At 47.4% G+C, this 22,268-nt stretch overlaps 13 protein-coding genes across 13 annotated transcripts; 7 read left to right on the forward strand and 6 right to left on the reverse strand.

Moving 5' to 3' along the window:
- Positions 1-694: 694 nt before the first annotated feature.
- Positions 695-2,310, forward strand: N7483_012585 (dienelactone hydrolase; the record flags this gene model as incomplete). The annotated part of the gene is made up of 3 exons (XM_057096012.1): positions 695-941; positions 995-1,432; positions 1,490-2,310. 3 exons carry the CDS (start codon positions 695-697, stop codon positions 2,308-2,310), a joined length of 1,506 nt encoding a protein of 501 aa, XP_056941983.1.
- A 1,122-nt stretch (positions 2,311-3,432) lies between these two features.
- On the forward strand, positions 3,433-4,050 carry N7483_012586 (MARVEL domain-containing protein; the record flags this gene model as incomplete). Its single annotated transcript, XM_057096013.1, has 3 exons — positions 3,433-3,468; positions 3,530-3,751; positions 3,802-4,050. The coding sequence occupies 3 exons, from the start codon at positions 3,433-3,435 to the stop codon at positions 4,048-4,050; spliced, it is 507 nt and encodes a 168-aa protein (XP_056941984.1).
- Positions 4,051-4,683: 633 nt separating this feature from the next.
- Positions 4,684-5,552, forward strand: N7483_012587 (type 1 glutamine amidotransferase; the record flags this gene model as incomplete). Its single annotated transcript, XM_057096014.1, has 3 exons — positions 4,684-4,897; positions 4,958-5,181; positions 5,250-5,552. The coding sequence occupies 3 exons, from the start codon at positions 4,684-4,686 to the stop codon at positions 5,550-5,552; spliced, it is 741 nt and encodes a 246-aa protein (XP_056941985.1).
- A 578-nt stretch (positions 5,553-6,130) lies between these two features.
- Positions 6,131-7,848, reverse strand: N7483_012588 (Zn(II)2Cys6 transcription factor; the record flags this gene model as incomplete). The annotated part of the gene is made up of 2 exons (XM_057096015.1): positions 6,131-6,955; positions 7,012-7,848. 2 exons carry the CDS (start codon positions 7,846-7,848, stop codon positions 6,131-6,133), a joined length of 1,662 nt encoding a protein of 553 aa, XP_056941986.1.
- A 453-nt stretch (positions 7,849-8,301) lies between these two features.
- On the forward strand, positions 8,302-8,987 carry N7483_012589 (uncharacterized protein; the record flags this gene model as incomplete). Its single annotated transcript, XM_057096016.1, has 3 exons — positions 8,302-8,599; positions 8,658-8,798; positions 8,857-8,987. 3 exons carry the CDS (start codon positions 8,302-8,304, stop codon positions 8,985-8,987), a joined length of 570 nt encoding a protein of 189 aa, XP_056941987.1.
- Positions 8,988-9,232: 245 nt separating this feature from the next.
- N7483_012590 (type II toxin-antitoxin system death-on-curing family toxin) lies at positions 9,233-9,661 on the reverse strand (the record flags this gene model as incomplete). Its single annotated transcript, XM_057096017.1, has 1 exon — positions 9,233-9,661. The coding sequence occupies one exon, from the start codon at positions 9,659-9,661 to the stop codon at positions 9,233-9,235; it is 429 nt and encodes a 142-aa protein (XP_056941988.1).
- Positions 9,662-10,144: 483 nt separating this feature from the next.
- On the reverse strand, positions 10,145-10,888 carry N7483_012591 (uncharacterized protein; the record flags this gene model as incomplete). The annotated part of the gene is made up of 4 exons (XM_057096018.1): positions 10,145-10,258; positions 10,358-10,396; positions 10,465-10,779; positions 10,832-10,888. The coding sequence occupies 4 exons, from the start codon at positions 10,886-10,888 to the stop codon at positions 10,145-10,147; spliced, it is 525 nt and encodes a 174-aa protein (XP_056941989.1).
- Positions 10,889-11,752: 864 nt separating this feature from the next.
- On the reverse strand, positions 11,753-13,215 carry N7483_012592 (putative ribosome associated DnaJ chaperone Zuotin; the record flags this gene model as incomplete). Its single annotated transcript, XM_057096019.1, has 3 exons — positions 11,753-12,796; positions 12,857-12,997; positions 13,063-13,215. 3 exons carry the CDS (start codon positions 13,213-13,215, stop codon positions 11,753-11,755), a joined length of 1,338 nt encoding a protein of 445 aa, XP_056941990.1.
- A 337-nt stretch (positions 13,216-13,552) lies between these two features.
- On the forward strand, positions 13,553-14,073 carry N7483_012593 (LYR motif-containing protein; the record flags this gene model as incomplete). Its single annotated transcript, XM_057096020.1, has 3 exons — positions 13,553-13,625; positions 13,710-13,889; positions 13,979-14,073. 3 exons carry the CDS (start codon positions 13,553-13,555, stop codon positions 14,071-14,073), a joined length of 348 nt encoding a protein of 115 aa, XP_056941991.1.
- Positions 14,074-14,366: 293 nt separating this feature from the next.
- slt11 (Pre-mRNA-splicing factor ECM2) lies at positions 14,367-15,593 on the reverse strand (the record flags this gene model as incomplete). The annotated part of the gene is made up of 2 exons (XM_057096021.1): positions 14,367-15,395; positions 15,456-15,593. 2 exons carry the CDS (start codon positions 15,591-15,593, stop codon positions 14,367-14,369), a joined length of 1,167 nt encoding a protein of 388 aa, XP_056941992.1.
- A 679-nt stretch (positions 15,594-16,272) lies between these two features.
- On the forward strand, positions 16,273-17,535 carry erg6 (sterol 24-C-methyltransferase; the record flags this gene model as incomplete). Its single annotated transcript, XM_057096022.1, has 3 exons — positions 16,273-16,476; positions 16,544-16,578; positions 16,641-17,535. The coding sequence occupies 3 exons, from the start codon at positions 16,273-16,275 to the stop codon at positions 17,533-17,535; spliced, it is 1,134 nt and encodes a 377-aa protein (XP_056941993.1).
- Positions 17,536-19,482: 1,947 nt separating this feature from the next.
- N7483_012596 (putative acid phosphatase) lies at positions 19,483-20,869 on the forward strand (the record flags this gene model as incomplete). The annotated part of the gene is made up of 3 exons (XM_057096023.1): positions 19,483-19,680; positions 19,750-20,772; positions 20,840-20,869. 3 exons carry the CDS (start codon positions 19,483-19,485, stop codon positions 20,867-20,869), a joined length of 1,251 nt encoding a protein of 416 aa, XP_056941994.1.
- A 1,091-nt stretch (positions 20,870-21,960) lies between these two features.
- N7483_012597 (uncharacterized protein) lies at positions 21,961-22,245 on the reverse strand (the record flags this gene model as incomplete). Its single annotated transcript, XM_057096024.1, has 1 exon — positions 21,961-22,245. One exon carries the CDS (start codon positions 22,243-22,245, stop codon positions 21,961-21,963), a length of 285 nt encoding a protein of 94 aa, XP_056941995.1.
- Between the last annotated feature and the right edge of the window lie 23 nt (positions 22,246-22,268).

Here is a 22,268-nt window from a genome sequence, read left to right on the forward strand (position 1 = left end):
GTTCAATATGAGTCTTGAACTGAAGCAAGCGAGATCGAGCTGTAGTTGTACAAGGGCCAACGAACTAGATTCGAGTCTTCTCCTCCTTACAAGATATGATTCTCGGGAACCAAACATGGGCGCGTGCTAGTTTTTCTTTTCAGCTATTCCTCAAATCACACTGGCAACCCTGGATATAGCTTGGGAAGCCTTATTCTGACGATTATTTAGTAAAGATAATTCGAAAGTGAGAGAACTCAAATTAGCAATAGAAGACACTAAGGTCACCGAGGCACTCTTCTTTTGTCCCAAACCTATGAAAACCTTGAATCAACCCTTTCAAGTGAACTGATTTTCTTATATAAATATAACCAGTTGGGTAGATTAATACTAGTATTTTTAATATATTAAAACTAGTTAATTCCCTGTCATTGCAACTAAAATGACGTAGATGGGGAAACATCTGCGCCGATGACGTAGCGCCCGTTATCTGTCATCGTACCACTTGAGTGACTTGACTTTACACTGGCAATTCTTCAACTTGATCTCGATAAGATTGTGAAGCTTCTATCATTTTAAAGGATTATCATACTTGACTAATTTTGAAATTTCGAGTTTGACTTGGTGTTGTTAGAACCGCATCACAATTCCAAGGTTCGGGAAGTCAATAAGATACCAAAAACAGCAAAATCGGAACCAAAAGAACTGAACCAAAATGGCGCTCGTATCCATTAATGCGCCAGGATTAAGTAATGGTCTTCTATATAACAACGCGAACAATAATGCCCGACTATGCATCACCTCAGAAACCGACGAGTTCGACACCGAAACAATCAAAAACTGGCAAGATGAAGGCTTCGACGTCGTCTACCTCCCCCTAAACGGTGGCGGAAAAGACTATGAAGATCGACTGCGAAGTATCAAGGAAGGGCTCGGTGTGGGAGAGAACTATGGAGTAATTGGTATACCGAGTCAAACCCCCTGATGGCAAGCGCACAGCTAACTTGATTATTAGCATTCGGCGAAGCAGCCAGTTACTGTCTGGACTACTATACCAAATCAATGAACTGCAGTAGACTCTGCTGTCTCATCGCATACTACCCTACCAATCTCCCTGATACGCGCTATCGCTTCCCACTCGGCGTCCAGATTCTCGTGCACCTTGCTGGGAAAACAATCGATGTAACCACCACCCCGACTGCTCTCGGGCTTCAGGGGAAGAGACGTCGCAAGACAAGACCACTTAACCCTGGTGTTGGAACGGGTGAACGGTTGAAACTCGCGTATCCTGCTTTCACGTACAGCGACGCCGAGCCTGGGTTTGCGGAGCATGATATGGAGGAATATGATAACCTAGCAGCGGATCTTGCATGGACACGTACGATCAAGAACGTGCGCAAGGGATTTTCTCGTGATGTGGATTTGGAAAGTCGATGGGAGGATCATCAAGAGGGTATGTATCACACTTTACTCTAAATCGCGCAGATTTTCATTCTTATAAATGTTTTAGGCAAATTCTTCGCGTCAAGTCTGGCCAAGACGATGGATGGATATGTGAAAGAGAAGACTCCGGCAGTGACATATACCTCAACTATGAGCGGAGCAATCGGCGCACAGGCATTGCGTCGCTTTTATCAGCATTACTTTCTGGGAAAGCTGCCTCCATCAATGCATATCAGACTTATCTCCAGAACCGCGGGAGCAGATCATATCGTTGATGAGCTTTATCTCTCCTTCGAACATACACAGGAGATTCAGTGGATGTTACCCGGAGTTCCAGCTACGAACAAACCCGTCGAGATCATGATGGTTAGTATTGTTAGCTTGCGTGGTGGGCGACTCTACTCGGAACATGTATACTGGGATCAAGCTAGTGTGCTTATGCAGGTTGGTCTTTTGGATCCGAAACTTGTTCCGAATGGAGTACAGGGTGTGGATCGATTGCCTGTTATTGGGAAGGAAGCGGCGCGTCGGATCCTGCATGAGGATCCGGAGCTTGAACAGGAGGATTATCATAATCGGCTTATTCGGAGGGCAAATGCCAAGGCGAGGAGGGAACGGGATGAGCGGTCTTCGCAGGCTGCGGAGGAATCGGGCGCTGATATGAAAAGTGAGGCGGGAGATTCTGTTGAAGGTAAAATGCACGTGATTAAGGGAAAGTCGGTTCTGGAGAGGCGGCCTCCTAAGTTGGAGAGGGCTGCTACTGAGAAGACGGAGAAGGATGATGAGGATGAAGGTGCAGCCACTGAGACGGAGTCAACGGCCAAGTTTAAGGATCAGGAAGGTGAGAAGAATGCCACGGTGGAAGATGCCAGTGAGCAAGGAATTTAATTGGAGAATGGTTTTGGTTATGCTTGAATGTTAAGCAGATCAAATTGTATCAGGAACGTGCTGCATCATTTCAGTATATTGATGTTAATCCGATATCAGGTTATGACTTTGGGATGATACTATCCACCTTGGCAGGAATATGGGTTAGCATTCGCAAAAGAGAAATTGTTTCGTATTTTCTATCATGAAACTCTCATCCTGTACTAGTAGGATTAGATTCCTATCACTTGAACTAGACCTTGGTAAATTCGGGTTGTTCAGCAGATATTGACCTGGGCGTATCGCCAAGGTTGACTTTGCGACCTCACTATTTTTAGACTGCCGCCAGTGATTGACAGTTTCATGTACGCTTGAATCAAGGTTTGGAGGGGAATTATCCTACTGGAGAATGGATCTGCATCCTCCAAGGCTTGGCCTGCGGGTTGGCGTTTCGAATGTGTAGCGGGGGCCGCCCCATGGGCAGTGCTTTTAACTCCGAGTTCATCGAAGGATCCATGCCAGCGTTAAGCTCTAAGCTCATAATTTAGACCTATTAATCTCTAGAATTGAATATTCAGGCCTAGTAAAATCATGATATGGGACAAGAATGGGATTAAAACTTGAAATGGCCGTTCAAATATTAGTTTACTAAAACTTTGTGGGAAGTAATGAACATTTCCGCTGTTTGTTCGTTATGAGGCTCAACCATGCACAACTTGTGAGCATAACGGAACAGCGCCTAAACATCAGTAACACAGACAACATGTGAAGGGAAACCAGGATCTTGAGTCATAGTTTACCAATCGAAATTTCTTAGCGAGGTCCCAACAACAAATGAAAATTCTTGCTCTATCCCAAATACCCACTTAGTAACATTTAGCCCCAATGGGTCAGCCCCCAGTCCCTTATTTAGCCCTGTTAGACCCTTGTCCCTTTATATGAGGCTCCATAATAGAGAACGGTTCCTTGCTAGTCTAAAGTACTAGTTGATTATTAAAATTGCATTTATTTAAAATCCCTCAGAGTTCAGCCTGGTGACCAGGATAAATACCAATGGATGTCCCCGCTGTTTTGACTGAGTTTTCTTTCTTCTAAGAATACTATTCACAGCCAAAACTACACATTAAACTTGATATATCCAATATGCAGCTTTTTACCGGCATCGCACGAGCTTTTCAGGTAAGCCTAAGGTTATCTTCTTACCTGATGGAACTAGTACTAATGCCCAAGTGCCCCGCAGCTTCTTTTCACGATCGTCGTTCTCGGTCTTTCGGTTACCCTCGCTAGAGCTCAAGGTCATGGCAGTGTCCCAGCCCAAACTGGATATGCGGCCTTCGCCGGTGCACTTGGCGTCCTCGTTTCACTAGTCGGTATTGCAGCTCTATTCGTCGAGAGTTTGAGCGGGATCATTGCGTGGGCATTAGACGCCTTTGCTTCCGTTGCGCTCCTGGTTGGCGGAATTGTAGGTCATCCCAACTGATAATATCAGAGACAGAGACTAACTTGTATCAGATCTACGCCGTTGCACTCAAAGGTGTTAACTGCTCCAAACCTGAGGAATATGCTTGGGATAACGTGCTGGTCAGTGGTGGATGCGAAAAGTACAAGGGGGATAAATACTGCTATACATTGACTGTGCATGGCAAGAGCGGTGTCAAGTCTAATTGCATTAGTGCTGAAGCTGACACTGCTTTCATGTTCCTTGGTTTCCTGGCCTGTCTTGCGGCTCTTGTTGTGGGCTTCCTTACTCGGCGCTCATAGAGACTTCCAATGTTGGTCTGAAGTGATTACCCAGGTGACTGGCACTGGTTGTACATGGATGAAGGTGCGCTGATCTGAAAGGCACATCTGATATGACATTGTTTCTGAGTCGGGCTTTTTAGCTCAAATATGAATAATAAAATAATATAAGTTTTTACCTTGACCTTCAAATGTCATGATGAATGGATTATTGAATCCAGTTGAAGCTATCTATCAAAGTCCAGATCGCATACTACTATTACTAGTAGTATACGGAGTACCGATCAGTGGTTCACCTCGATGTACCCAACCCGCTACATGCATCAGGGTTGATCGGCGCAGCGCGAACATCTGGATAATCCCGGATGATCCAAGCATCCCATTCATCTCAGTCATCAAAAATGGATGAGCTCTCAGCATTAGTTGGAGTTGATTGAGATCCTTCATCCACCCTCCAACGTCAATATCAATATACGAGATCGACGCATCCTTATCATCATCGGCACCCATATTCCAGCGGACCGCGTAAGTGGGGCAGCGCTCCCCCCGGTCGACCTCACATCCGAATCAACCACAAACCTTTCACTTATATCAACCCAACTCAACCCTGTTATAACCCCTTTGATTCACTCATCCTGCAAAAACACAATCATCATGTCCCGCCCACTCCGCATCGCAGTCCTTGAGTGCGACACACCGATCCCACCCGTCGTCGCCAAGCACGGCAGTTATGGAGACATCTTCAAAAAACTGTTAACAGACGCCGCGGGGTCCACCATTAAAGTAGAAGTCAGCAAGTGGCATGTTGTCGAGAACCCAGTCTACCCCAACCCGAATGAATATGATGCTTTCCTCCTAACCGGAAGCAGTAAGTTCCCTGCATCTGCCCAGAGAAATCAGTCCGAGTTCCTCTGCTAACTTATTTCAGAACATGATGCCTTTGCGGATGATGGCTGGATTTTGACACTGACGAAATACGTCAAAGATGTTGTTAAATCCCATCGCAAACCTGTCGTGGGTATTTGTTTTGGTCATCAAATTCTTGCTCGCGCGTTAGGCGCGAGGGTAGGTCGTGGTGAGGGGTGGGAAATCTCTGTCGATGAGATTACGCTCACGGAGACCGGGAAAGAGGTTTTTGGAAAGGATAAACTGGTGAGTAAATCCCCATCTATCACTTTAATAGTGATCTTCTGGTTGAGTTCTATGCTAAACCGGTTTAGTATTTACACCAAATGCACCGGGATATCGTTTTCGAAACGCCGGAAGGCTGCGTCAATCTTGGTTACAGCAAGCCTTGTGCTGTTCAGGGACTTTATATGCCTAATCGACTGATCAGTATTCAGGCCCATCCTGAGTTTAATGAGTTTATCATGACGAATCTCTTGACGGCGCGTCATGATAGTGGGGTCTTCGATGATGAGCTATATCAGGATGCCAGTTCTAGAGCGGGAAAGCAACATGATGGTGAACTGCTTGCTCGCAGATTTATTCAGTTCATTGTTGATGCAGTGGCACAAGTATAGACAGATGAATGGAACGAAATACACCTCATGATGCCTCTAATAAACATTTCGAATTCGCTTTATCAATCCTCAAACCGAAACTAATCTTAGTTGAAGTTTGACTTTCTATTCGAACAAGGTACCATATTTGGCTCTATACACCACGCCCATTTCATAAAAATATCAGCTTCTTTAAATTTACATTTCCGTTATTCTCAAGTTCAATGTTCTCGTGCTTATCGTCAGCCCCACAGCGCGGTCTCGGTCCGCGCTGCCTGTTCGGTATCCACACCTGGGAGATCAAACTGGCACGAACATCAATCAACCTTAGAACTTGAAGCTGGATTTTATTATGAGCAGAAGCAAAATGCTTAGATAGAGTTCTTTCACTCGATTATGCGTGATGCAATTCATTTATTCGAGCTCGCTAGCAGCTCGTTGTTCGAAAAAACCTGAAGGGAATCTTATTTATCGTACATCAATCGAGTCGCATCATGATACATTCGTGAGCCGCATGGATTCCTAATCCTGACAAGAGGTATTTCTCAATTATATGTGTATGGGAAATCAACTTTATAGAATGTAGCCATGCTTGATGATCAGGCGAAGGAGATCCAGATCTCCTTCTGCTGCATCGATCGACAAATATTCCAAGGACCCGCCTCAGACGGTGGCACATGCCACATTGCCTCCAGCAACTGCAGAGTGCGATGCATATTTCCAAGCCCAAAATGACTCGACATGGCAGTCAATCTTGTTCGCAAACGATCCTGTTCATCCAGGCCTTCTAAACAAGAACCGACAACAGCAATCGGCCAACACATACCAGAGTTTATGCGCGCATTTGGCGATAACTCCTCTAGATATGACATCGCTTCTGTGACGGCAGTCTGGATAATTCCTCTGTACATTCCATCAATGGCATATTTATATCCTCCCAAAGACGTGTATAGATAAATCAACATGGCTTGCTGGAAGATCAAGCCTGCAAGATACACTTCCGACTCAACAGATGGAAATGGCGCCCATCGTAAAATCTGTGCTTGGATCGATGCGAACATGGCGATGTCATCTGCGGTCGGAATGATCTGTGTCTCCTCCATCATCCATTGGCGGCCGAGATCGAAGATAACGGGGATCAGAAGTAGTAGCTCAAGCCAGCAGCCGCATAAGTTTCCAACGTATTGTATTGTTAGAAGTTCGCGTGCTCGCTGCTCTAGATCGAAGTTTAGGAAAAGTTGGCGACTTAGTCGGGCGTCGACAGAGATCATGCTGACAGATGCTGTGTAGACGTAATATTCGATCACGAAGTCCTTTAATTCTCGTGGCACTGTGGCATCGCTTTGCGCTAATAGCTTCACAAGGAGGGTATTCGCCGCTGTCAAATGATCGAAAATGGTTCCAGTCATGTCTCCTTTTGCTGTCTATGAACACGGTTAGATTTGCTGTCGGACAGGTATTGGGATTGGGAAAGCCCTACCTCTGTAAAGCACATGAGAAGAGCCCCAACAAGAAGCATCAACGGATTGGATTCTCTTCCATCAATAAACTCGCCCACTCCATGTCGAAATAACTGGATCGCTTTCGTATAATGAGATTGAGCAACCGCGTCCGATTCATCTCGGCGTCGAAATGCCCGATGCGCAGCGCTTTGGGTGATGACAAGTTGCAGTAATAAGTCGCTAGTAAATGCCAGCGGTACAATCTGGACTAAGAAAGGATTGATTGGTGTTGTGCCGTTCGCCATGCAATCTGCAGTGGTACTAAGATAGTGGCTCAGTAGAGTGTACGACTCCGCATCGTAGCCCGGGAGCATTGACATCGTCCGCGGGACCATATTCCCAACGGCTGTTGAAGGAATTGAAGGAATAAGAGCATTTTCAATATTGCATGTATTTGATCCAATGCTCAAATTCGAATCCCGGCGATCGGATACTGATGTCTCATCCTGGACATTAACTTGGGATTGTGTTATTCCATCGTTGAGAGGCTCCCCGAGAATCGGTGATTGACCTCCGACCGATGAAACGGAAGATTGTCGTATTGAAGAGTTAGGACTCTGTACAACTTGCGACGGCTCAACCTCCTCTATCACCTTCACGGGGCTTGAGCGCCGCTCCTCGACTCGCGATAAGTCGTTGCCGGGACCGGAGTTCCTCCCGGGAATGATTGTGGGCCATTGGCAGCCGAGATCATTACGCATACAGCCCCCGCATATTGGTCGAACTTCATCGCACTTCTTCTTTCGTCGTCTGCAACTCCAACATCCTGTACGGACGCGAACTATTCGAGTTGCGCGTTGTCGATCTGGTGGCATGGCTGCAGTAGTGGAAGGAAACTAACGGGAAAAAGGGAAGAAAGATAAGAAACAAGGTCGCGTGTGGGGTAGAACTCTATCTGACCGACTTGACCCGTGATATCATTCAAAATGTTGGTACCAGTGGAGACAGGAATGGAGTTATTGGATCTGTGATAGGTATCGAGTAGTAAGTTCAAATATTGAGCTTCTGACATGGCATCGTCTATAGACCACCGAAAGCTTCATCGGTCCCGGTCGGAAATGTCTCATTCTTAAAGAGCGGCGTTAATATTAAGTGCCTAAGATATGTCATACACAAGACACGTATCAACTACACATCTTATTACCTACAATGGCTTGGAATCATCACACGGCCCATAAACGAACTTGAAGTAATTACTTGTCTCCTTAACTGCACTTTTCATTTGAGCCTCCGATCTGTTAGTTCGGTCCCATATATCCCAGAGTGCTATGTTTCGCAGTACCTCTCGGTCCTTCGTTTCCTTTTATCGCACCAGAAGCACTCCTATTGCGAGATATTTTCATCGGGTCACAACTGATTTCGTTACTCATGACACGAGAGGCAATCTGATTACCAAAAAAGTACCTGTCATTATTGGAAACCCAGGAGAGGCTTATCTTTTGATCGATACAGGGGTTGGCAGTGAACTCCGTGCTGCCAGTCCCGACGAATCAGTCTCTCCGACTTCAGGTGCTTATGAGAGATGTAAACTTACATTTTTCCACGATTCACTCTACTTTGCGTTTGGTGAGTCATGGTTGTAGGAGAACTAAAGATGTAGCTGGAATTTTCTTTTCAACGCTAGGGTCATTGAGTTATCCCGGTCTCTATGTTCCAAACCAAATCCCTCGCCAGAAGGAGTCAAATACAAGCCCTGCAACATTGTTCTTGAGTGGATTCTTGAGTGGAAAGATGCATGAGATAGTTCTAGATGGAACTCCTGATGGTATAATCCATGCACTAGGCCCCCCTTTGAGTCTGAAGATACTAATCATGCTGTCTAGCGGAATTTGCTGAGATGGCACGCGCTACCGGGCAGGACTTGGCCGGACCCCTTGAACAGTTGAAGGATATGCGATACATGCGATCAGTTGCTTTCTCCAGCAAATCTGGGCTGGGAATAGTTTCAAGTTGATATAAGTGTATAATCTGAGTTCAGATGTCCCTTTCTACCACTGGCAACCAGACGAATGTAAAACATAAGGCGCATAGATAACGGATGTAAGGTGAAAGAATTCAATGAAAAATGAACATGATTTCCATGTAAACTCCCAAATATTATTGTAAGATCAATTGATTGATGCTGCCACTCAATTTTGATGAAACCCATGAAGTTGAATTGTTAGAACATCTGAACTCCAGGTGTCGAAAGATGACCTTTTATCCTCCATCACTTCCGCAGCCCCCATAACCAATTGCGATGGATTTATAATAATTTCCCAAATTTTCAGCTGTCCATTCTTTGGTAACAACAGCGACCTGAGCATTTGCTAGCCTCGGGTTGAGTATATCATCCGCAGACGGTACCTCTTGGAGGGAGAAACCATTGAGTTTCAAGAACATATCCGCAGCCACTAAGGCAGTGCGTTTATTGCCATCCTGAAAAGCATGGTTTTTCATTAGTTTCTCAGCAAGATTTGCAGCGAGTTGGAAAATATCTTCGATATTTGCATAGTGCTTCTGATTCATCGGCGAATGCACTGCAGATTCTAGCATGCTTGGTTGGGTTGGAATAGCGTTGGGGATAATAAGCGTGGCATGAAGTCGTTGGACTTGGGCGAATGTTAAGAATCGAATGTTTGTTGCCATCTTAACAGAAAAAAAGCTTGTGTCTATGACGCTCCGATGGCTGTGTCTTCCAATAAAGCACTATTGTTAAAATTGATAGAAGAGTGACATGAGAAAGTGGATGGATGTTGGCGCCTATGAAGAGAGAACGGGAAGGGGAAGGTAAGGGGTGAGAGCTATCGACATGGATGTGCTCAGGTACTTTGATCTGAACTATAGAACCACCTGATAACCCTCCCAGAAATTAAAAATATGGAGAAAGTCATCTTGTATGCGCAGAGTTGAATTTTGAGATATTTTTGGAAATTCTAAGACTTGTCATCCCAGCTCAGAGTGGCTGTTTGATCAAAAACGAATCTGCCACAAATTCCGATCATTTCGACATAAATAACCTTGAGATAGGTTATAATAAAGATGTAGAAGCTCTCCCACACCCAGTACCTTATAAGGTTGAGGTAGATTGAAATGTGAAATCTCAAAGCCGACTGAATAGAGGAACCACTCTTACGAAGAATCACTGTCTTCGGAATGGAAACAAGAGTTCACGGCGGTTAGATCGACCTGTAATCCGTATTCCTTTTGAATTTCTGAGATGTCTTTCTCGGTCGGCTCCTTTACCTATAATTTTGAAAAGCCAATGTCAGTATTTAACGCCATGCTAAAAGCAAATGTACGAAGAGCTTTTCTCTTTTCTCTAGGGGGGTTAGGTTCACATACAAAGACTACCAGCTGGTTCGCTGTCCTTTCCTCAACACACTAGATTATGCTGTTAGTCACTGAGAGCAGCAGAATTGGATCGATAGCGACAAGTATGGAACACTCACAGTTTGCGTAAAGAACCAACGGTCTTGAATTTCGGATTTACCACTGGAATATACAAGAAGATCTGAGCCATTTTGTTCGTTTCCAGTGTTTGATCCCTCAATAACACCAATAGAGATGTCTTTTCCTTGTTTCGAAGTCTTGAAGTAGGTGGTTCCATAGGTCTGGATTGTCAAATTGAACCGATCATGACCAGGTATGAAAGTAACAACTTGTGTTCCTACGTGGTTATTGTAGGCACAATAGGTCTTCTCTCCGCGATCGAGTAGAGCATCGACGTCTGAACCGCTGTAGTCTTTCGCTTCGCATGCATTGGTCTTGATATCTATTAGCAATTTAACGAATTTGATGGGACCACGAGAGACTTACTGCATTTTGGGCTGCAGCAAGACCAAATGTCAAACCAAGATAAAAGAGAACCTTCATTATGTCGATAAGATGCTTGTGAGGTGTGATGGATTAATCATGGGTGGGTGATTATGAAGATGACCAGGCTGAACTGTTGCCCTAGTTCCCTGGCCGTCTTTAAGTAAATCCCAGAACCAGGAGATATCATGTGTCATATCCACAATCGAAGTAATAAATTCGATCATCTTGCATAAACTATCAGAGGCTAAAGGGTTGAATGTCGATCTTCACCAGCATTAGATTCAAATGACATAAAACATTTGGACAAACCCCTTCTCATGCTAACTGGCTATAGCGTAGCTAGTTTGTATTCTGCTTTCAGGAGAAAATCTTCGAGGTGATATTTGTGACTTATCAAATATAAATCGGGTCGTTTGAGAGGTGTATAACTTACCACAAAACGATAGTGCTTAAAGTGGATCGTCAAAGTTGCCGGACACTGTATTGACAATGATTTCTGCTCACTGAGCTTGGCCAACATTAAAATCAGACCCGGAGGTTGCTGTTGTCATCCCGCCACTATTGGCTTTGAATCAATAGCGGCCCCACGGGTTTGATTCAGCCCTGTGATCCCCATCTGAGGTGAATTCAAAGCCAGATCCTGTCACATTGCTTTAGAAAGATCATTTCCTGCAGGTGGACGGAGTATACACATGTAGAACATTTCACGGGGCCCCGGAACTGTACAGTCTACTGCCATGGAGTACTCTGTATGACCTTCAAATGTTGCCAGTGGGCCAAACCCAGTCGTCCTACGCTTTACTGCATAATGGGGATGACATTAATTGAAAAGTCTAATGCGTTGCATTCATCTTATCTATGGGGCATCAGTAACTACAGAATAAATAAAGTCGTCAGGAGCATGAAGCAGCCTCGTCAAATCTAAGCGAAGACCTTGACCTCGCTGCCCTTGATCTTGCCAGCATCAACAAGGCGCTTAGCCTCGGCGGTGTAAGCAGCCTTGACGGCAGCACCATCCTTGCCAGCAATGTTGAGCTTCTCAGCGAGAGCAGCAAGCTCATCAACATCGATCTTGCCCATGATGAGCTCAACGTCACCGAGGACGGAGTCAACCTGGGAAGCAGAGGCCTCGCCGTCAGCGAAGTAGTTGACATCCTTGACGGAACCCTTCAGAACACGCTTGTTCTTCTTGGCAGCGTTCTTAGCAGCCTCCTTGGCCTTCTTGTTCTTCTCACGCTCAGCCTTGGCAGACTCCTCGGCATCCTTCTTAGCCTGCTCCTCCTCGGCCTTCTTGCGCTCCTTCTCGTCCTTCAGACGCTGGGCCTCTTCCTCCTTGGCCTTGCGCTTAGCGTCCTTACCAGCACGGGCTTGCTGACGGAACTTCTTGATACGCTCATCACCAGCGAGAACCTCGTCGACGAGCTCACGGAGACGGGCGACATCCTCGTTCTTGCGCTTACGGCGGGCGTTGGCGTTCTTCTTCTCGGTGTGACGCTTCTGGTCACGGCTCTCACCATCATCGGGAACATCCTCATCGAGGTACTCGAATGTACGCCAGCTGTCAAAGTTGTACCAGAAGTTGTAGAAAGTCTCGACCTCCTCCTGGGCGCTCTCATCGTGACCGAACTGAGGGACAGGCTGCTTGATGGAGAAACGACCCTCAGCCTCGAAGACAGGGGACCAGGCCTTGTAGTAGTTCTTCTGGGTCTGCTTCTTGGTAGGGGGCTCAACGTCGGCGGCCTCATCGACGGAGTCGAACTGGCGACGGCGGGTGTTGTCGAGCAGAAGCTCGGTGGCGATCTGGATACACTTGAAGAAGCTGTCGTTCTCGTCACGCTGACCGGAGGCAGCCTTCTTATCGGGGTGGTGGCGCAGAACCTTCTTGCGGTGAGCACGCTTGATCTGCTCGGGGGTTGCGCGCCAACGGTAGCGGGTCAGACCGAGAACGGCGTAGTGGTCCTGGGACTATAGAGGGAGTCAGTCAATTGATACAACATATCCGAAGTAGAAATTTGAAACACTGACCTTCCAGTCCTTAGCCTCACGGGCAAGCATCATGGGGTCCTCATCCTCGGAGATCTCATCATCCTCCTCATCCTCAGTCTTCTTGACATTCTGCTGGGCCTGGAGACGCTCGTCCTCAGAGAAGGTACGGTTGTGACGCTTCTATAGAATTTATTAGTACAATCATTCTCAATGTTGCGGCGGGGCAATTAGATGGAATCACATACACGGCGGGCGTGAGCGAGGAAGTGAGGGCCAACGGGCTCCAAATTACGCTGAGTGGCAGCAGAGAGGGTACCGACGGACTTGAAGTCTTTCTCAGCAGTCCAGCCAGCAGGCAAGGAGGGAAGGGTCACGTTGACAACTTGAGCGGGAGCCATTGTGGAGGATGTGATGGGTTGAAAGGGACAAAGTGGGAGAGGAAGTCCCACTTGATTTTTTTTTGCTCGACTGGTTTTCTGCCCATCTTCGCCGCCCACCAATCATATCTCGGATGATACGTTCGTTCACTTTGCGGCTTCAATTTAGTTCACTTTGAGTTGTGTTTTTGGTATTGCTTAGGCAAATATTCTCACTGGAGTTCAATTAAGTAAGAAATCTTCTAACCAATATTCACCCGCTTTGTTCAACCCCAACCGAACCACCGTTACCTTTACTCAACCGAGACCGGCTTCTTCACCCAACGGCCGACTTCCAACTCCGCATTCCCTAGACAAAATGGCTTCTCCGTCTGCTGCTGCCCTGAGCGCTTACCGCCAGGTCATTCGCGCTACTCGTGTTGCTTTCCAAGGTCCGTTTTCCACTCAAGTGTCATGCAAGAAGCCCTCCAGCATGGCATTGTCTCTTAGCCGGTTATAAGTACTAAAGTCGCAAGCAGATGATGTACGGGTCATGATGGCTGCTCGTCAAGAAGCTCGTCGCGCCTTTGATCAGAACCGCCGTGTTGCTGTGGACACTGGTATGCAAATCAACCACGCCATTGAGGTTGCCAACATCCTGCGCCACAACTTGGTCCAGGGCGCTCGAGAGGACGGTAATGAAGCCGCGAAATGGGGTAAGTACAACCGTTTCTGTTTGATTATACGCATCTTATGACAATGTCCCGATTCATGGTGCAAATTACTGACCTTGTCATTTTGACAGAGCTCCGAATCCACGATGAGATCGAACGCGGCGACAACGACTCCATCAAGGTTGGTGGCAAGGATGTTAAGATCCACAAGGCTTGCTCATCGTAAACTGGGCCGAACACAACTCAAATTTGTACATCACACCGACTCTACATGATCATGCCCCAGCATAACATTGGTGGAATTGCGGGATCTAAAACCAGCCTTGGACTGGAACGTGTATCATAATATACCCAACTCTTTTTGTTATTACTATCTGGCGTCACAAGGGTATTTTTTCATTGAGATAGAATCTGCATAAAAACAAGAACCAATCCATATTCAACGCCCGCTTGTATGAACCCACAACATGCACACCTTTTTTATCTTGATATTACACAATGTATGGAACGACTACTTGATTAGTCTCCAGACATACTGGCATACTGAACTGATCCAGAGCCGGGAGGTGGAGCCACAGCAATGTTGTTCTGCTTGGCCTCCTTGTCCGCAGCATTGCCCGCAGCAGCGATAGCTTTCTTATCAGACTGGGCACCTCGAGTAGGGCCCACGGCTTGACGACCTTCCCGTGCGTTTTTCATTCGCTCCTCCCGATCCATATTATCCAGCGGCTTGGGCTTACCCCAGCGCACACGCAGAGGACAGCCTTTAACGATGGCCTTACCCTGGCACTCCAACGCCGCCTTCTCCGCATCAGCACGGTTGACATAGTTGATGAACGCACAGTGGGAGCGATGGGAGCAGACAAGCGAGCGGAGAGTGCCGAACTTGGCAAAGAAAGTCCGAACATCGTGTTCGGGTAGATCATCCTCCACGCCAGTCACAAACAGTGATGTGACATTCGGGTCTGCCGGCGGGTTAATATCCTCTGCAGATGGCGGTAACTGTGTGGTACTAGGAAATGGACGTCCACCACGAGCACCGCCGCGACCTCGTACGGCACCACCTCCACGACCAGGCAGCCTGTTACCGAGTCGACTCTCGCTCGTGCGAACCGGACCAGGTGCATTTCCGTATTGGCTGTGTGTTCGGGGCTGCTCTGTTGAGCTCGATGTTTGTCCCCCCTCGGAGCCTTGTGCGCCTTCGATCCGGCGAGGTTTGCGATAGTAGGGCTCACTGTTCGCCAAGCGGCGCAGCAATTCGCGGGCCTTGTCGTCGGTCTTTTCGTATTCCTCCACCGCCCCGATTCCTTCCTCGATTTCTTTTTCGTGATTTTGCGCGTAGTATTCACGGTTGATACCACTCTCCGGGCCCGGCGCGACCATCTTTAAGGCGGCATCACGGACGGCGATCGGTAGACCGAAAGACAGATCGAGCATGCAGCATTGGCAACAGTTCTTTAAGCGAGCGCAGGTGAGACAAATATTGGTTCGCTTCTGGCGCGAAGTGCGATCGGCTTTCCAGCGGAAAATGGTAAAAGGACGAGTACACTAGTAAATTTTTGTGTTAGCAGCTTGTAACTTGATCGAGTCATCGGATAAAAGACTTACAATCTTGCATTCTGCGCCGTGGTCTTCCTTCAACATCTGTACATAAGGGTTTTCGGGAAGACAATTTTCGCAGACTGACGGGAAGTCTGTAGATTCCCAACCTGAACGGTTGAGATCATGTTTAATCTGAGGAGGCATGGTGGGGGATGAGCAATATCGTAATACCGTTATCAATGAAGGTCAAGGTGAAGATTGGACCTCTAAGTTGATGATTACATAATCTGTGGCGCGTGACTGTGGCGGTGTGTCATGTGACTTCCGAGTCTACAATCGCTGCGATCTTGCCGTACGATGCTCAATAGATATCGGATTGTCGTTTGAATTGATCCTTTTAGGCAACAAGGCTATCGGGTACATCTTTGAAGGATTCCGGTCCAGGTCTGGGGGATCTGTGATGCTGAAACAAGCATTGTCCCCTCCTCCACAGTCTACATCAGGTCACCACGAACCCATACCGGGACAGCCACTTCCCGGATAAGCCACAATACGGAAGACACTCGTCCCGCCACCCCAGACTGACTCGGTCTAGTCCTGCAGTACGCTCAGGGGCTCCGTGATTGGCTTGATTGGCTTAATTTTTTGGATTGCCAAAAAGTTGCTTCGCATTCGATAACTCCTTTTCTTAAACTCCTCTTCACCTCTCTCTCCCTCTCCATCTTTTGACAATTTCTTTTCTCCAGCGGTTTGTTTGGTTCATTCCATTTACCGTAACCTTTTTCACTCTTAACGGACCCGTGTCCCTTTTTTCTATCGCCCCTCTTAAACCTTTTTCCTTCACCCCCCTTTTAATACCAACTCCCTTTTCAATTCCTTCACAATGGCTCCTACCGCTCTCGAACGTGAGGATGTCTCGCGCGATGCTGCCTTCAACAAGGCTCTGCACGGAAAGTCGGCTCAGGCCCGTGGTGGTTTGACTGCCATGCGTGGCAAGGACGCTGCTGCCCAGAAGGCTGCTGTGGACGAGTACTTCAAGCACTGGGACAACAAGGATTACGCTGTTGAGACCGACGCTGATCGCGAGGTGAGAGAGACACCCTGCTCATATATTCTCAATTGACTCAGTTATTGACTTGCGAAATTGCAAATAGACCCGCCGAGCTGAATACGCTACCCTGACCCGACAGTAAGTTTTCTTTTACTCCTGACTTGTTCGTCTTATCGCATGAAATACTAATCATGGTATAGCTACTACAACCTTGCCACCGACTTTTACGAGTACGGCTGGGGTTCTTCCTTCCACTTCTGCCGCTTCGCCTACGGTGAGCCCTTCCGTCAGGCTATCGCCCGTCACGAGCACTACCTCGCCATGCAAACCGGTATCACGGAGAACATGAAGGTTCTTGACGTTGGCTGTGGTGTCGGTGGTCCTGCTCGTGAGATTGTCAAGTTCACCGGTGCCCACGTCACCGGTCTGAACAACAACGACTACCAGATTGACCGTGCCACCCACTACGCCGAGAAGCAGGGTCTGTCCGACAAGATGGCCTTTGTCAAGGGTGACTTCATGCAGATGAAGTTCCCCGACAACAGCTTCGATGCTGTTTACGCCATCGAGGCCACTGTCCACGCTCCCGAGCTCGTTGGTGTCTACTCTGAGATCTTCCGTGTCCTGAAGCCCGGCGGTACCTTCGGTGTCTACGAGTGGCTCATGACTGATGAATACAACAACGACGACGCTGAGCACCGTCGCATTCGTCTCGGTATCGAGCAGGGTGATGGTATTTCCAACATGGTCACCATCTCCGAGGGTGTCAAGGCCATCAAGGATGCCGGCTTTGAGGTCCTTCACCATGAGGATCTGGCCCAGCGCCCCGACGCTACTCCCTGGTACTACCCGCTGGCGGGATCCTTCAAGCACATGGGCTCCGTCTGGGATTTCTTTACCATTGCCCGCATGACCTGGTGGGGTCGTGGTCTTGCCCACCGCTTCGTCGGTGCTGGTGAGTCTATTCGTCTGTTCCCCAAGGGTTCCCAGAAGACTGCCGACAGCTTGGCTCTGGCTGCCGACTGCCTGGTTGAGGGTGCTCAGAAGAACCTGTTCACTCCTATGTACCTGATGGTTGGCAAGAAGCCTGAGTAAGCGTATCAGCCGCTCAAAAAACCTCCCTCTTTGGTTTCGACCTTTCTACTTCTCTCCTGTGTTTAACATACATCCACCTTATGCGCCCCGTACTTATTCTCCTGTCTCGCGGCTTCTCTTCATACATTCCCATATTGCATTTCCCTCTTATTGTCATTATTTCCTCCATGCCGCTGATGAGACGCGTCTTTGAAATGGTCATGTCCGTTCCGATATCCGCGGAGAGATTTGTTTTCTCCATGTGGTGACGAATTCTTTTTTCTTCCACTTTGTTCTTTTTATGTTTCTTTTTGTACCGAAATAGATACATGTAATAGTTTTTGAGGCAAAATAATGAGCTAAGGATTACCGTGTTAATTTCAAGTTCCCATGTTCAATGGCTGTATTCCGTTTCTTTCATCCGAGTCTGAGTGTACATCCTATATCATACTAGAATTTGACCCGATTATTTTTGGGATTAATCTGATATCTGTTGACCAGGTACTAGTAGAATTAAAGATCTTACAGGATGATTATCACGATGAAAGGATCTATCCCTGCAGGTGTGGGGATCAAAATGTGTTGCATCAATACTAGCCCTGGAGGCATTGAATTTTCCAGAAGGGGTATGGACATCTACTGACCTCAGGCTCCATCCCAAGGTCCATGGATGCTGTAAAATCACACCTACAGGTGTACTATTTTTCCGATATGTCTTCTAGCGACTACCTAGGTAGAACTTCAGGAACTTGAATTCACACATAACTCAAAATAATGCCAGTGGCAGCACCGTGGCGGCACTTGATTCAATTGTCGGCAGATTCCGTTACATACTACTATATATCGTGCTCGGAGACTCGGGAATAGTACATCCTCTGGCTTTACTGGAACAAGCCACCACAGCACTAGTAACACTGCAGTGCCAGTGGATATCTCCGCAATTTAACAGGATTATTAAAGGCTGCATACGTTGTGGAATCAAGTTTTTTTTATCAAATTATTACTAAAACACTACACGTGCGTGGTTCCTCCGGCGCTCCAGCAAAGACTACATCTCAAAGTGACTCCGAGCCCGAGGCGGACGATGATCTCAAGTTAGATTATGCGAGAGAAAACACATAATTACCTACTACTGGTCTAATGCAGTACTCAAATGTTCGAGGATATACTAGTAGTAGCCTTTAATATTCTCTTCAATATTCTTCAAAACCTGGATTTAATACTACAAAAACACAAAAACTCGAAATAAACAGATCAAACATGATCAGGTGATCCCCTCCTCGCCTCTGAGTGCCGATATTATAGAATTCCGAATCCACTTCATCCGACTGTCATTCTGCATGATATACGCATGTCCCCTTGTCTACCAATCGGCAAGACAGATCAATGGCCTAGATCAAAACGATCGCGCCACGCGGCGTCCAAGTCTACCTGCTTCGAGAAGGTGGATGGTCGGAGATGAATCCCCATCGGAAATGGAATTTGGCAGAGAAACTTCCACCATCTTACTTCGTATAAGTCTTGTACCTGACAATCTACATCTGCAGCCAGTCATTCTGCTTTTAATTGCAACGTGCCAGGGACCGGGAAGACCCACCATTATATCTACCAATAATACACAATTTATATCCCGGAGATCTCCACTCTCACTTGGTCTGTGCCGCCCTTATTTACTCGAGATACGACCAGTGACTCCCTCCCGGGGATGCAACGTGCTGCAACGTGCTGCACCGGGTTTCTTGCCCGATTCTTGGCTTTATTTTGACTCCATACAAATTTCAAGATCACTCTAAGCGAAGAGGGGCGTAATATGGCATCGCGCGGAATCCGAATGCTCGGGCGCAATGTCGCCCCAGGTATAAGATTGTCTGGAATGCCACGCTGATCACTGCTCTTTTTCTTTTTTCTCCGCATCGCCATCAATTTTCTTCTTCGCGATCGTCAAAATTAGACTTGCAATCTATAGTCATGTTCACCAAGCAGACTTTGACCGCCTTTGTTGGCGCATTGGCTCTGGCTTCGGCCAAGACCATCTCCACGAGTGACGAGTACCCCAGTGCTGCTGAGGTCGCTAGTGCTCAGGCTTCCGTCCTGCCTTACTCTCCCGTTTCCAACGTTAAGGGTCTGGCTTTCAACCGCTTTGCCCAGATTTGGATTGAGAACACTGTGAGTTAATTGAGTAGCTTAGTTACTACACCCGCAGAAAAGAAGTATCAGGCTAATATTAATTGATAGGACTACTCAACCGCTGCTGCTGATGCCAACTTCGCCAAGTTGGCCAAGGAGGGTATCCTTCTGACCAACTACTTTGCCTTGACTCACCCCTCGGAGCCCAACTACTGTGCCTCCGCCGCTGGTGACAACTTCGGCATGGACAATGACGATTTCCACCAGCTCCCTGCCAACATCTCCACCCTGGCCGATCTCTTCGACACCAAGAAGATCGCTTGGGGTCAGTACCAGGAGGACATGCCCTACGCCGGCTACCAGGGTTACCGTTACCCTGAGACTGGCGCCAACGAGTACGTGCGCAAGCACGACCCCTTGATCCTGTTCGACTCCGTCACCAACGACGCTGTCCGTCCTCGCCAGATCAAGAACTTCACCACCTTCTACGAGGATCTTGAGCACGAGCGCATCCCCCAGTACATGTTCATCACCCCTAACATGACCAACGATGCTCACGACTCCGACATCACCGTTGCTGGTGACTTCCTGGCCCGCTTCGTGCCTCCTCTTCTCAAGGACGAGTACTTCAGCAAGGATACCCTCATCCTGGTCACCTTCGATGAGACCGACACCTACGCTGACCCCAACCGCGTCTACAGCTTCCTGGTTGGTGGTGCTGTCCCCGAGCACCTCAAGGGTACCACCGATGATACCTTCTACACCCACTACAGCATCATCGCTTCCCTCTCCGCTAACTGGGGTCTTCCTTCCCTGGGTCGCTGGGACTGTGGTGCTAACCTGCTCAAGCTCGTCGCTGAGAAGACTGGTTACACTAACTGGGAGGTTGACTATGACAACCTCTACATCAACGAGACCTACCCCGGTCCTCTCTCTGATGGCGATTACTCTACCTACGAGCCCCTCTGGCCCGTCCCTGCTACCTCTGGTAAATGCTCTGCTGGTCACGGTATCGCTGATATCGTCAAGTCTACCTGGAAGGGCCAGGAGGCTACCTACAACTACACCAGCCCTGTTCCTTACAACAGCCACAGTGGTACCAACGTTGGTGTTAAGTACTGGCGTACTATCGTGAGTTCTACATCCTTTTTGGTAAATTTGTGGAGATTAAGAATATGTTTGCTAACTGGGACAATAGAACGGCAAGAAGGTTGAGCGCTCCACTTAAAAAACGGTTGTGGATGATAGACGGATCATTTCTGAGATTTCGGATTGATTTATCTTGATTGTGATATTACAAGTACACCTATAATAATGGAAGATATTAGCCTTCGACAGGTTTTCAGATTGACGTCATTCAAGTTGTAGACTCCGAGAAATATAGTGGGCACAGACGGTAGCTCTTAGTATGCGTAGATACATAGCAATCGATCAGATCTGGGGTAGCAACTCAGACTGCTACAGCTTACATCCATATCCACTTTTCCGTCAACTAAGCTTCAGTTCTATGGTATGACTTGTTAGTGTCTGATAAGGTGAATCGATCCATGAGCCTCTAACTGGTTGTGTGGGACAAAAATCATAGATAGCCCTGGAGGGTATCTGCAGTGAGAGTCGCTACATATGCCTAGGTGCATAGCATCCGAGTATCATGTGCGCACGATTCATAGTTCAAGTTTACCCATATTAAAAGCTCTTACTTAATACGTGCATAGGTCTAGGAACTTACCAGGTTACAAGGCTATAGACTACGGAGTACAAAGAGAGAGGATACTATCTAACTAAATCTAAACGTGAGAAATGAGAAGGAAAAAGAAAAAAGAAGGAAAAAGAAGCCAGAAAGAGAAAGAAAGCAGAAACCAAGAAAGGACGCTGGAACACCAACACCCGCTCAATTGAAACTGAAAGAAAGAAAGAAATAAAGATGAGAAAGCGACATAAGAAGTCGCCAAAAGAAAACAAAAAAGGAATTCAAAGATCAGGGAGCCCGAAGGCGACAAACTCCTGCCGAATCCAAACAAAAAAAACCAAAACAAAACAGACAGACAGGCCTCTTCTGAGGGGGATGCATGAGGCGCTCACTTGTTAACGGTGGTGATGGTTTCGGTTCATCAAGACCAAGAAGCCGATGTGACAGGTCGGGGTAGAAAGGTGATGGTTCCGGTTCATCAAGACCAAGAGACCGATGTGACAGGTCGGGAACGTTAACTGTAGCAATAAGTTAGCAAATGAAACAATGAGGCTGAAGAAACGTGAATGTGAGGTGAATAAGATGTGAGACTTATACTTACCAAGTGAGCAACCTCAGCATACTCCACCCTAGTTTTTGGCGTGGCAGCGGTTGGAGATCTCCCGGCAAGTGTGGCACTGTGCCGTCACCTTGCGCGGGTCGACCTTGTGGACGAACTCGCTCCACGGCTTGAACTTCTTGCACTTGGTGCAAGACTTCCCCCAGGGGCCAAATGCAGCAGCGGCGGGGGCAGGGGCAACGGGGCGCACAGGGCGCACAGGGCACACGGGGCGCACGGGGCGCACGGGGCGCGGTCGAAGATTGTATCGGTGCTTACGCACCCCAGCAGGACGAGTCTTTGAGGAGGAGGACATTTTTGCAGATCAAAAAAAAAAAT

The sequence above is a fragment of the Penicillium malachiteum genome (genome assembly GCF_028827825.1).
Source record: "Penicillium malachiteum strain IBT 17515 chromosome Unknown utg000005l:1.0-9002435.0:326005.0-9005861.0, whole genome shotgun sequence".
In the NCBI taxonomy this organism is placed as follows: Eukaryota; Fungi; Ascomycota; class Eurotiomycetes; order Eurotiales; family Aspergillaceae; genus Penicillium; species Penicillium malachiteum.